General features: G+C 43.0%; 1 protein-coding gene across 12 annotated transcripts in view; it reads right to left on the bottom strand.

Moving 5' to 3' along the window:
- Nucleotides 1-2,229, bottom strand: part of LOC115194123 (calcium/calmodulin-dependent protein kinase type II delta chain) — a 121,667-nt gene extending 119,438 nt beyond the window's left edge. For 2 of the 12 annotated variants that reach the window (XM_029753516.1, XM_029753518.1), the window contains exons 1-2: nucleotides 1,791-2,229; nucleotides 693-787 (exon numbers count right to left, since the gene is read on the bottom strand). In XM_029753516.1, the coding sequence (XP_029609376.1) occupies nucleotides 693-787; nucleotides 1,791-1,852 (157 nt within the window). In that variant the 5' untranslated portion in view covers nucleotides 1,853-2,229. The remainder of the gene's footprint in view (nucleotides 1-692; nucleotides 788-1,790) is intronic. The other 10 variants (XM_029753515.1, XM_029753523.1, XM_029753519.1 and 7 more) reach the window with 7 other exon arrangements.
- Between the last annotated feature and the right edge of the window lie 10,693 nt (nucleotides 2,230-12,922).

The raw sequence follows: 12,922 nt of genomic DNA, 5'->3' as shown, positions 1-12,922 counted from the left end.
CTACTGCTGATTTCATGCCCTTATGACTGCTGCAAAGTCCCTATTTTACAATTGCATGATCAAAATGTGTTGTAGACAAAATAATGAAAAGAGCGGTGTCTGGTAGCCAAAATAAATAGACACAGATTTGTAGTTGACGAAGTCTTAGCATGTATAGATTTTTTTAAATACTTGACTTGAAAAAAACGAGTGACTCGACTTGCTTTTATAATGCACATCTTGGACTTGACCCGTTCTACTTGGGACTCGACTTGACTCAGACCTTGTGACTCAAATGAGTGCGACTTGGTCCCATCTCTGGTATTTACTGAGAATTATGTGGCAACAATGGGTGCTTCTCTGGAACTGCATACCACAGGACTTCCTAAACTCGGTCCTCGGGACCCCAAGGGGTGCACGTTTTGGTTTTTGCCCTAGCACTACATTATTGATTAAAATAATCAACTAATCACCAAGCTTTGATCATTTGAATCAGTGTAGAAAACAAAAACGTGCACCCCTTGGGGTCTCGAGGACAAAGTTTTTGGGAAACGCTTGCATACCACATATGTACCATGTTACCATGTAATTTGAAGATAAATACCAGGCAAAAGCCATATGCATCTCACTGAAAACTTCTGACATAACAGGGAGTTGTTGGGATATTTTGTGGTTTTCAACAGAAAATGCAAAGAAATGTTAAAGGCACCTACCCCGAGCAGATAGCTTCTTTGTGTTGATGATTTTGGCAGCATACTCCTGTCCGCTGGAGATCCTCATGCATCTTTTCACTATGGAGAAAGCTCCCCTTTAGGAAACATAAAAACGGATGAGTACTCAAACAATGGCTCTATCCCTATATCACCTGTTCGGTATAATTAACTGTTACGCTACACTTTATTAGCTGATTGACTTGACTTTAAAATGGTCGTTTGAGACAAAGGCAGTGATGACAAATCAAAAAATGTGTTTGTATCGTTTTAAACAGGTGAGACAGGAAAGGTTCCCCGTGGATGCCTAGGCAACTAGTCAAATTTGAGAGGTATTGCATATAGTCCAGCACATGTAATGCCAAAGAAAGACAAATACTACACGTTGTAGTCTACACGCACTGGAGCCTCGCGCAACTTCTTGACACATCGCTGAAAATAGCACTGAAGACAGTGCAAGTGACATAATTGTCCCCACCCCCGCAAAGGCGCCCTGTGCTGGTACAGTAGGGCAGTCTACAGTCAGTAATGCCAAGGGCATCTTCTCAGTCAACCAGGGATAAAGGGCTGTTGCCAATTTAAAACGGTGACCCTTGGACCTACAATGCACCATCATTAATATCAGTGTTGACAATAACTGCAAGAACAGCATAATGACACGTGGGCATTGGGAAATAATAATAAAGAGCGGATCAATAGGTCACACTTATATGGTCACTTTCATTTAGCTGAGGATGACATTGCTTCTGAAGAAAGGTTTTTCAATAAACTTGGAGACGCTACCCTTTATAAACGACAGCGCACCACTTGGGAATTTCAACGCCCTTACTACAATGGTTACTCCGCTAACTGGGCGGGGACTTGTCAAGAGCTAGTGAAATACTACGTAAACATTAAACCGAATAAAAAAAATATCAAAACAAACGCTTTTAGAGAGGACAGGTTTAGGATCATTATTTAAAGACAACATGTAAATACAGTAAGCGCGGTTTCTGTGCACCACGCAGGTAACAGGTCATCTTAAGAACCACTCGTTTAGAGCGTCAGTACTTAAACATAACGCAATCAAGATGGCTTAAAATAAAACATTGTAATACTTACTTTCCCAGCTCTTCGTAGAGATTATACTCGTCGGTAAATCTGGTACAGGTTGTCGAAGCCATGTTAAAGGATAGGGAAGACTGTCTCTTGTAGGTTGGGACTGTAAACCTCAAAAGCGACTCTCGAGTTTCTCTGCTGTGTTTCAAATTGACAATATTCTAGCTCAAACGGTAAACCAAATTCACAAAACAAGCTTTAAAAATGCAAATACATTTACTCTTCCAGCTCCGTTTCCGAATCAAAATAATCGTTATTGGCACGGGAGTTTAGGGGTTGTCAGGGACGTCGAGACCTGCTGTTCTCTGTGCCTGCCTACTGACACTTCACTTAGGGTGCGAGACTTTTTCTATCAAGCTCTTCCTGGTTGTGTGAACACTGTACAACGCCTCCCCCTAGCTGTAACCACGGACCCCAACGGAGGGTACAGAGGCCTATAGACACTACATGACCAAAGGTATGTGGACACATGCCCATCGAACATCTCATTCCAAAACCATGGGAATTGATATGGAGTTGCTGCTTTAACAGCCTCCACTCTTCTGGGAAGTCTTTCCACTAGATGTTGGAACATTGTGTGGACTTGCTTCCATTCAGCCACAAGAGCATTAGTGAGGTCGGGCACTGATGTTGGGTGATTAGTCCTGGCTCGTAGTCTGCATTCCAATTCATCCCAAAAGGTGTTTGACGGGGTTGAGGTCAGAACTCTGTGCAGGCCATACAAGTTCTTCTACACCGATCTTGACAAACCATTTCTGTATGGACCTCACTTTGTGCATGGGGACATTGTCTTTCCCCTAATATATATATATATATATATATATATACATACATACATACATACATACATACATACATACACATACACACACACAGTGGGGAGAACAAGTATTTGATACACTGCCGATTTTGCAGGTTTTCCTACTTACAAAGCATGTAGAGGTCTGTAATTTTTATCATAGGTACACTTCAACTGTGAGAGACGGAATGCAAATTAATTACTTAATCATACAATGTGATTTTCTGGATTTTTGTTTTAGATTCCGTCTCTCACAGTTGAAGTGTACCTATGATAAAAATGACAGACCTCTACATGCTTTGTAAGTAGGAAAACCAGCAAAATCGGCAGTGTATCAAATACTTGTTCTCCCCACTGTGTGTGTGTATGTATATATATATATATATATATTACCCCTTTTTCTCCCCGATTTCGTGGTATCCAATTGGTAGTTAGTCTTGTCTCATCGCTGCAACTCCCGTACGGACTCGGGAGAAGAGAAGGTCGAGAGCCATATGTCCTCTGAAACAAACACAACCCAACCAAGCCGGCTTGCTTCTTGACACAATGCCCACTTAACCCGGAAGCCAGCCACACCAATGTGTCGGAGGAAACATTGTACACATGGCGACCGTGTCATTGTGCATGCAACCAGTCCCCCACAGGAGTCGCTAGAGCACGATAGGACAAGGACATCCCTGCCGGCCAAACCCTCCCCTAACCCGGACGATGCTGGGCCAATTGTGTGCCGCCCCATGGGTCTCTCGGTCGCTGCCGGCTGCGACAGAGCCTGGACTTGAACCAGGATCTCTAGTGGCACAGCTAGCAACTGCGACGCAGTGCCTTAGACCACTGTGCCAAATCGGGATGCTTCCCCAAACTGTTGCCACAAAATTGGAAGCACAGAATCATCTAGAATTTCATTGTATGCTGTCGTGTTAAGATTTCCCTTCACTAGAACTAAGGGGTTTAGCCAGATCCATGAAAAACAGCCCCAGACCATTATTCCTCCTCCACCAAAATGTACAGTTGGCACTATGCACTTGAGCAGGTAGTGTTCTCCTGGCATCCACCAAACCCAGATTCGTCCGTCGGACTGCCAGATGGTGAAGCGTGATTAATCATTCCGGAGAATGCGTTTCCACTGCCCCAGAGTCCAATGGCAGCGAGCTTTACACCACTTCAGCCGACGCTTGGCTGAACTCTAAAATCACATCAAACTCATTCAGCGAAGGACAAACCAAAACCCGCAGACACTAGGCCCTCCATGGAATGAGTTTGACACCCCTACCTTAGAGCCCCACAGTGAAGGTGTCATAATACCCATAAAACCTAGTGGTCAAACAGGGAAATGGTTCCAATCGTTTTTTCCCAACATACATTTTCCCATAGGAGATTCTTTCGTGTAGGTTTACCCCTGGTGTGACATTTTGATAAACTTGTAAATCTTTCTCGGACAAGGTGTCTTATCAATACATTAAGCTCTATTTACGCTCAGATTCAAAAATGCAAATTAGCATCAAAATAGACATCATGAGGCCTCCTGAGTGGTGCAGCGGTCTAAGGCACTGCATGGCAGGGCTTGAGGCGTCACTACAGACCCGGGTTCGATCCCAGGCTGTGTCACAACCGGCCGTGACTGGGAGTCCCATCATTCACCCAGCGTCGTCCGGGTTAGGGGAGGATTTGGCCGGGGGGGGCTTTACTTGGCTCATCGTGCTCTAGTGACTCCTAGTTGTGGGCCGGGCGCCTGCAGGCTGACTTTGGTCATCAGTTGAACAGTGTTTCCTCCGACACATTGGTGCAGCTGGCTTCCAGATTAAGTGGGCAGGTGTTAAGAAGCGCGGTTTGGCGGGTCATGTTTCTGAGGATGCATGACTCGACCTTAGCCTCTCCCGAGCCCGTTGGGGAGTTGCAGCGATAAGAAAAGATCGTAATTGGATATCCTGAAAAATGGGGTAAAAAAATTTAACAAAGTAGACATCATGCTAGTCTACAAATCCCTGCAAGCTCCTGCACGTCATCTCTAGCTGGCACCTTTGCTAACAGGTACATTTTAAGAAATATTACATTTATTCATTACTACATTTAGCTAACATTAGACAGTTAATCCAGAGTTTCTTACCTTTGCATCGATTCGGCAGTCTCGTCCAGATCATCATGGCATTTGTAGTTCTTTATGATATTAGCAGCTAATTAGCATTTCATTCGTTAGGGGTAAATACAGGTGAATATATTGCTAAAAAGTCACCTTGTCTGAGAGACATTTACATGGTTATCAAAACGTCATGCCAGGGTAAACCTACACAAAACACAGCCCTTATTTTAAGTGATTCTAAAATCCCCTATGGGAAAATGTATGGTAGAAAAACAATTGGAACCATTTCCCTGTTTGACCACTAGGTTTTATGGGTATTATGACTCATACTTTTGTCCTTTATAGCATTTGTGGTGCAACTGAATATTTCAATGTAACTAATATAATACAAAATTGGCCATAATCATAATTGTTCTCCTCTAAAATAGTGTGCACCACTAAAGTCTGAAGCCTTTTGGACAAATTAAACCAGGAGAGCATGATGAGGTTTATTTTGCACCTGCTGTTAATTGGGTGTATATCACATGAACCGCTTTTAGCCAATAATCTAGTCTAGGCTACTCTAATCCAGGAACCAATAGGGCATCGGCACATTTATCACTGAAGTTGTTTTTAGCTCTTGTGAATGAATTAACGTTTTTAGATCCAAAATCCCGCTAATACGAGAATTCAAACACATGTTGATTGTGCAACATATTGTATCAGCGTGCATCACGCACAAAGGGTCCATTGGGTACAAGCACCTCCAACAGAGGCGTCATGCCCATAGGGGGCACAGGGGCACGTACCCCCCAGATTTGTCCTAAAAAAAAAAAAAAATTAAATTTAAGCCAGTTTGCTACAGCAGGAAAATTATCCTGCAATAATAGCAAATGTGAATTATTATGTGGATTATAATTCATGGACATTTTTTTATAAGGGAAAGTCAAGTCTGTAGTTTCAAAGTGGAAATTTAAAAAATCAGAAACCTTTTTAAAACACAAATAGACTACAAGTTATCTTGCAACAGGGTGATCAAATTAAGGTCCTACATCTGTAGCAATTTTATGAAGTTGGCTTTAGCAAACCCAGATAGGTTCCCAACCTCATAACTAGCTGCCAAGAAGACATTTCAGGCTATCAATCAAGTTAGAGTAGCTAGCTTGTCTAATGATCTTAGCTGGCATACCTGCTGGCAAGGTTGGTAGACTTTAGAACAGCAAGAAATGACTAAATGTACCGAATAAGACTCACATTATTTTCAATCATTTACCCAGATGTTAGCAAAGAGAAGCATATTTAGTTATAAAAAAAATAATACCAATCAATCAGGAGGACACAGACAGATCAAAAGGTATGCTTAGATATGCAGAACTTTTTCTTTTTTAAAATATAGAATTAAGCATAATGATTATGGCTCTAGATTGTAGGAAAAATCTGTTTCAGAAGTTTGAAAAATAAATGCTAAATTCTCAAGATGCCAGACTAGCCCCCCTCTGGCCCACCCTCCAGCCATCCTCACATACTTTGTGCCCCCTCAGATTTTCGGGGTGCGTGACGCCCCTGACCATCATGATATTCATTGGCATTCAGTACTTATGCATACAGTTGAACAGTCATCCAACAACCTTAACAATATTTGGCTGCATTTAGACAGGCGGTCCAATTCTAACCTTTTTCCACTAATTGGTATTTGACCAATCACATCAGATATTTTTCAGGGGGCTGATCTAATTAGTCAAAATACCAATTAGTGAAACAAATATCAGAATTGGGCTGCCTGTCTAAACGCAGCCTAAACGCTATTTGTGTGTATTTAAATGAGTATTTATTGTGGTTGTATTGACTTTCTAGGATGAGAAAAACGGAAAAGTGGGAGGAGTGCAAGTCAGGAGAGCCGTGATTTGGATTCGAACCTTCGTCCAAAACCTGTCCAAAATAGGGCCAATGCGTTTCTATGGGTTTAATATGCAGAGCTAAGCTTGTCGCCTGCCTTCCTTCCTTTGGGACAACGCCTCCCATTGTTAGGCCGGAGATATGAACATCTCGTCATTATATACAGATCTCTGACGTGGTCAGTAGCACTAAACACTCGAACAGGGATGGGCAAAAAACGGAACTCGTCATGAGAGGCCGCAGTGGCTCGTGGGTCTGCATACCTACAGCCATACATGTTACGAATGACTGAGGTGTCTGTACTGGCCTAAAGCTTTCTGGACTCACACCGCCCTCTTGTGGATATGTAAGGAAGATGCATGTAGTTTGCCCTGGCCCATGTCTCACTGCGCAGTCTAGACTTCACTGCTCGATTGCCTGATTATGGTTGTGTCCTGTGTGATCAAAACTGACCACATTACATTTCATGCCCAGTAAACTGTCACACACACAGAGAGAGAGATGAAACTGACCAGAATGTCAGGCTATGGCCAGACACTGACCATATGAGGAAGGGATGTGAATAATTTGTTAAAGAATGATTTGGGCAAGAGAGTGATATGTTGACAGTGATAAGAGGTAACTGAAACATATTTATACACTCTCCATAGCATCATATGCGGAGTCGCCAGTTTTGATTATGATTGACAGTTTGGCATTTCAAAAGACAAACCCTCCATTCTCCAAGGTGGTCTCACAGTATGATCCTATCGTAATATGCACGATTTAAAATGAAATTTCAATTGACGTTACATTTAATAACAGCACATTTCTCTTCATTTCTTCTCCACACATGGACTTGTGGACTTCACATAAAGAATCGTAGCTCTTCTTATATCTTTCCATCTGTTTTAGTGTGAAGGTCAATGAAAGACCACTAGAGCCCAGAAGGGATTGAACCTAGGTCTCCTCGTTACAAAAAAAACCTTCTTTGGAGTGGAAAGAAGAAAGAGAGATCACGAGAGGCATTTCAGCCCACTAGTGCGGCATACTAGCGTTCCAATATTTTCCTTTATCTCATGTCGTTGGATCAGATTCCAAGTGCTCATTTAAAGGGGAAACTCAACCTCATTCACCTAATACCATGAGAAGAGCCCTGAGACAACCAAAAGTCTTAGAATTGTAGACTAACTATAGTTGTAGGCTATAACTAGGGTTCAGTGTTTTGTCCTGGTCAGGGTACTTGGTCGGAAAAAACTCATGGCTCTAATCATGATCACTGATCTATGAAGGCTCATGGATACCTTAAATCATTATGGTGGAAACCTATCCAGTCCATTCACCCATCAGTGTTTCTGAAAGAGAGGAGAGGAAAGGAGAGGAGAGGAAAGGAGAGAGGGGGGAGAGGAAAGGAAACCACTGGGACACAGCCAGGGACTTGAACAGCTGAATGGTGTAAATGACTCCATGTGGGAGGAATGATGAGGAAGCGATTGTTCCCTCCATCCTGCTCTGCCTGCCACCCATACTTCTAATATCTTTGGAGGGCTGCCACTCCACTTTTCCCTTTCTTTCCCTCTCACCCTCTTCCTTTCTTTCCTACCCCATCTCTCCCTCTATCCCCCTCCATCTCTTCCCCCTCTCTCTGTCTCCCTCAGTTAAGACCTTCATCTGTAGGAAACCTTGGCTGCCAAATAAACAGTGGTCGGAGCCCTCGGGGGCAATGAGATTCCTGAGTGGTTTTCGTCTGAAAGGTGAAGGGCGGACACTCGGTAGGAATGGCCTGTGATGTCGATTCTGGCCGGGGACGACGCACCACAGCTGTGCCCTCACCTCCAGAACAACCTAGAGAGCTGTGGGGGCGTCGCGCTCCCTGGTGCACCAGGCTCTTTAGGCACCCTCTACATGCAGTACAGTGCACATGCACGCTATACACACACACACACAAACTTGTACACACTCTTAATACATTTATTTGGTAAATGTCGTCTCATCCTCCTATGGATTATCAGTGAATAGGGTGTGTGCTCAAAAAGGATGATTAAAACGACTGCTTTCTCTGAGAACCATTCAAGCCTAGTTGTTTGTTTGTTTGTTTGTTTGTTTGTTAGTTAGTTAGTTAGAGAGAGAGAGAACTCCTCTTTCAGAGTCATATAGACAAAGATGTGAAAACCACCCTGCCGGCGCTCAGCCTGCTTTCCTGTTTGATACAGACGGAGAAACAAATGGTAGACAGTGATCTCATACACGTCATTTGGATGGGGAGATTCATTCAAAAACACATTTGTTTGCAATGTGAATGACTTTGTGTCTCTGACTTGGATAACGTCTCTATGGACATGTAGTACTGTCAGTGTTTGATTTATAAACTGCATGTGATTGATGAAAGAAGGATAAACCATCAACCATCCCAGGTTACAGCATTGGTCATTTGGCGAGAGAAACAATGTTTTCCATTCTGCCCTTCAACCTGGGAAACATGCTTGTTCCACCCTTGGACTTGCCTTTCATTGTCAGCTATGGGTAGTGGCCACAGTCAAGGGACGGCTAGGGTTCAAAGGGGTCACTCATGACGTCAGTGGAGAGAGGTTAGGTTAAAGCTGACAGCACAGCTAGAGGGCTAACACCACCACAGGCCTGGACCCGTGTTAGAATGGGAGAAAGGGGGAAAGAGGGAAGACTGGAAAGACAGAAGAAGAGTTGACAAGGAAGAGAGAGGGAGCAGGGGACAAAACACTGACATGTGAGGCGAGGGACAGACAAAACTAGGTTGCAGGCAGGAGAAACAGAGGGAGGAGAGGAAAGATGGACAAAGAGCGAAAGAAAACGACAGGGAAAGTTGGCATGGGAGAGGATGGGGCACAGAGAGAAACAGGAGAGGGAGGGGTTGGAGAAAGAGAGAGAGTGCAGGCAGCCAATAGCTGCCAAGAACAGTTCCAGTTGTGCACGAGTGAAATTGCACATTACAGGAAATCCCCATGTCTACTTTCTGGGGCTGGAAAGGAACTCCCAGCCAACAGAATCTGTCCATCTAAATACAGTGAGAGAAGAGGGGTTTTCCCCACACACAAGTCCATAACACAGAAACACGCACATTCTATAGAGACAGGAAAACACACGTGGCTAAGCATACACTAACTCCCACACCTCCACAAAGGGACCGATAAACAGTCATTGTTAATATTTTGACTTAACTCATAGCTCTGTATGTTGCATTACCGCAGTTTTACGAGCAGCCGGTATGACAAGCAGTGTGTGCGTGTGTGTGACTGCGTGTGTTCCTAAATACACTTCCCATCATAACAAAGCGCGGCTGCTTCTGTTCCCACGGGCAAGGGATGTAACATCCTGACACATCAATCACTGACCTCAAGGTCAGTTACTGGGCCACATTACACCATTGACAAATATGAGTGGGGGCGGTGGCCATAGAACTCCATGACTTCTCCTGATTGGAATGCGACCTTCCTGCCAAGAGATTTGGAAGTGCAAGACACGTGCAGTGTTTTCTGTGGGCGTGCATTTTGCAAGAGCGACAAATACGTTTGGCGTTTTTGGTTGCGTTTCTAGGATTTCACATGGATTATTGTTACCATCTCTGTATTTTCTCTTGGTTAGACATGATCTGTATCATCTTTCATCACTGGTAGAAAGAGAAATGGTTCATAACAGGATCTTAGCCGAGCCATCGTGTTCAGATGTCGTCGTTGGCAGCCGATCCGGCTTTCCCATCCCGTCAGCTAGACATTATTCGACTAATTTGCACCTTGATCAGGCGGGAACTCATACCATGCATACCGCGATGGCGTGGCTGTTCACATGAGTGCTGAATGAAAAGCTAACGCAAATGACATATTACAACACTTTACCCGTTTCCGTGTATTACTGGGTTACTGATAGTTTTGAACCTTTCCTATTATTCCAAATGGGTGCTAATGGGCTGTTTATCAAGGAGTTATGAGCATCCTCTTGGGTTGATGGACCACTTTACCCAACTCAGTTACGGGAAGTATTGTACCCACAGTTTTTTCCCCAAAAGAAGGAATTTATTACCAAGAATCACAAGAAAATATGGAGCGAGAGCGGGAGAGAGAAAGACAGAAGAGAGTCATGGATTAAACTGTTTCACTGGCGAATGAGTTCCAGGGGGTTGAGGAGCTTCTCGAAATTCTCATGTGCACCAATATTAGCCTACCCATAATGCACTAGCCTCCCCCTCTCACTTCTGTTAAAGTGTGACTGCCTTTAAGAAGCAACAAACTGTTTGACTCATTATGAGTCAGCAACATTTATTCTGTCAAAATGGACTACAAAGTGTCAATAGGATACTTTTGGTCATGAAGTTTGTCTCGCCTAAAACAGAGTTTGAAACATTTGTGCGTCACAACGGAAAATTTAAGGTTAGGTTTTGATTTGACGATGTCCATTTTCCCACTAAGATGGGGTGAACAGCTGCAGTGATTGCTCTCTATCCAATAGCATAGACAGTGAGACAGACATGCCCAGCAGCTCCGACTTGGTTTACACATCACCCATTTTTTTACTTGAGAATCGCTGTACAAAACATCTTAGTTAGATGTAAGATTGCGAAAATAAAACATTCCCGGCCTAAAGGTCAACTCAAGAAATCTGTAAATAATTTTCTTAGATTCATTCAGGAGATTTTGAGGAAGTGAAACAGGAGTCTACAAAGTCTCATAGGGGACAAACATCATTAACTAAATGCAAAAATCGGTCAGGAAACACCTCCAGGACTGAAATCACGGTTTTCTAATGAGGAACAGAAAAACACACATACCAATCAGCGTGTTCAGTGGCTCTTTAAAAAGGTGAATTTAGCTTTTTTACAGCCAAATGTTTAAAAAATATATATGTAAATGGAATGTTATAGAAGGGTCCAGACACCTTTTTTACGATTTCACTTGTTTGAGAAACAAACCACCAACCAGCAATTCATTTCCTCATCCTCGTTGTGCAGTATGGGGGCTCTGAAAAAACACCCAAATACATATTTTTTAGAAATGTGTATGCTCTCAGTATAGTGATGCAGGTCTTTAGATGTTGTACTCATGAAATTGTGTCATTCCTAACTTTATCCGCAATGTTATATTCAATTTTGTGCGACTCAAGCGATACCGCTCTACAAGGGACTGCCAAAATAAAGGAAACACTTGAGTAAACGAGGGATACAAAGTATATTGAAAGCAGGTGCTTCCACACAAGAAGTTCTAGACACTTGTAGAATCTATGCCAAGGCACATTGAAGCTGTTCTAGTGGCTCGTGGCGGCCAAATGCCCTATTAAGACACTATGTTGGTGTTTCCTTTATTTTGGCAGCTACCTGTAGCAGCAGGCTACACAGAGAACGGGAAATGGCTCGAATCGTTAGGCATGACATAATTTCATGAGTACGACATGTAAAGACCTGCATCACTGTACTAAGAGCATTTGCATTTCTAAAATGATGTATTTGGGTGTTTTTGGAGCATTTGTTCATGTTTTTTTCAGAGCCCCCGTACTGCACAACAAGGATCAGACAATTCAATTGCTGGTTGCATTAAGTTTCTCAAAAATAAGTGAAATTGCTAAAAAAAAAAAAGAAGAAAGAAAAAGTGTTGGGACCTTTCTATAAAATGCCATTGACATTAAGATCCTTTAATATTTGATATAGAAGCTTTTTGTCAGTGAGGCTGTGTTTAACCTGTTAACTCTACAATGGCAGCCTTCTAAACCTATGGGATCCATCCAAGTGTATATGGATAAAAGTCTTCATTGTAAAAGTTGGTTCCCATGAGTCAAAACTATTCACTAGACAACCATCTATATGAACCAGAGGCCAAGGATCCACGGCATAAATAACACGATTACTTCTTCACCTGCTGGGGATTTACAGTGGTCTAGAGTCATGGGGAACCATCTTTATTTCGGCTCAGTCGGTTAGCGCCGGTAAATCCACAATAGCAGGGGGTTAATGTGGTGTAGCCTGAGGTCATGGCTTGGCTGGCACCAGGCACGGGTTGAGTTAGGGGGGGGGGGAGTCGGGGTGTTATGTATGAGAGAAGAATGCATCACGCCCTGGGGAGGATTTCCAGCAGTGAGCCCCTCTCTCTGGCTGAAGATCTATCCAGTAGTGTGGAAGGATCGTGCTTCTGAAGCTGGTTGGGTTAGTTGGAATGAGAGCTATGACCTTTCTTGAGCTAGCCTTTGAATACCGGTATTTTACTTTGTCATTTGGATGTATAGTAGCATTCACGTTTCAAAACAAATGAGACATTTTAAATTAATTAGGAAAGAAAATAAAAAGCTATAGAAATGAGTCTCTTTACTCAGTAATAGGGCCATGAGTAATAGCACCAAGCACTTTGGCTAACATTAATACAACCATGTTAAATTCATGTAAAGAGC

This window comes from Salmo trutta, chromosome 5 (genome assembly GCF_901001165.1).
Source record: "Salmo trutta chromosome 5, fSalTru1.1, whole genome shotgun sequence".
In the NCBI taxonomy this organism is placed as follows: domain Eukaryota; kingdom Metazoa; phylum Chordata; class Actinopteri; order Salmoniformes; family Salmonidae; genus Salmo; species Salmo trutta.
The sequence above is the reverse complement of the archived record's forward strand: the minus strand, read 5'-3'. Positions and strand labels throughout refer to the sequence as shown.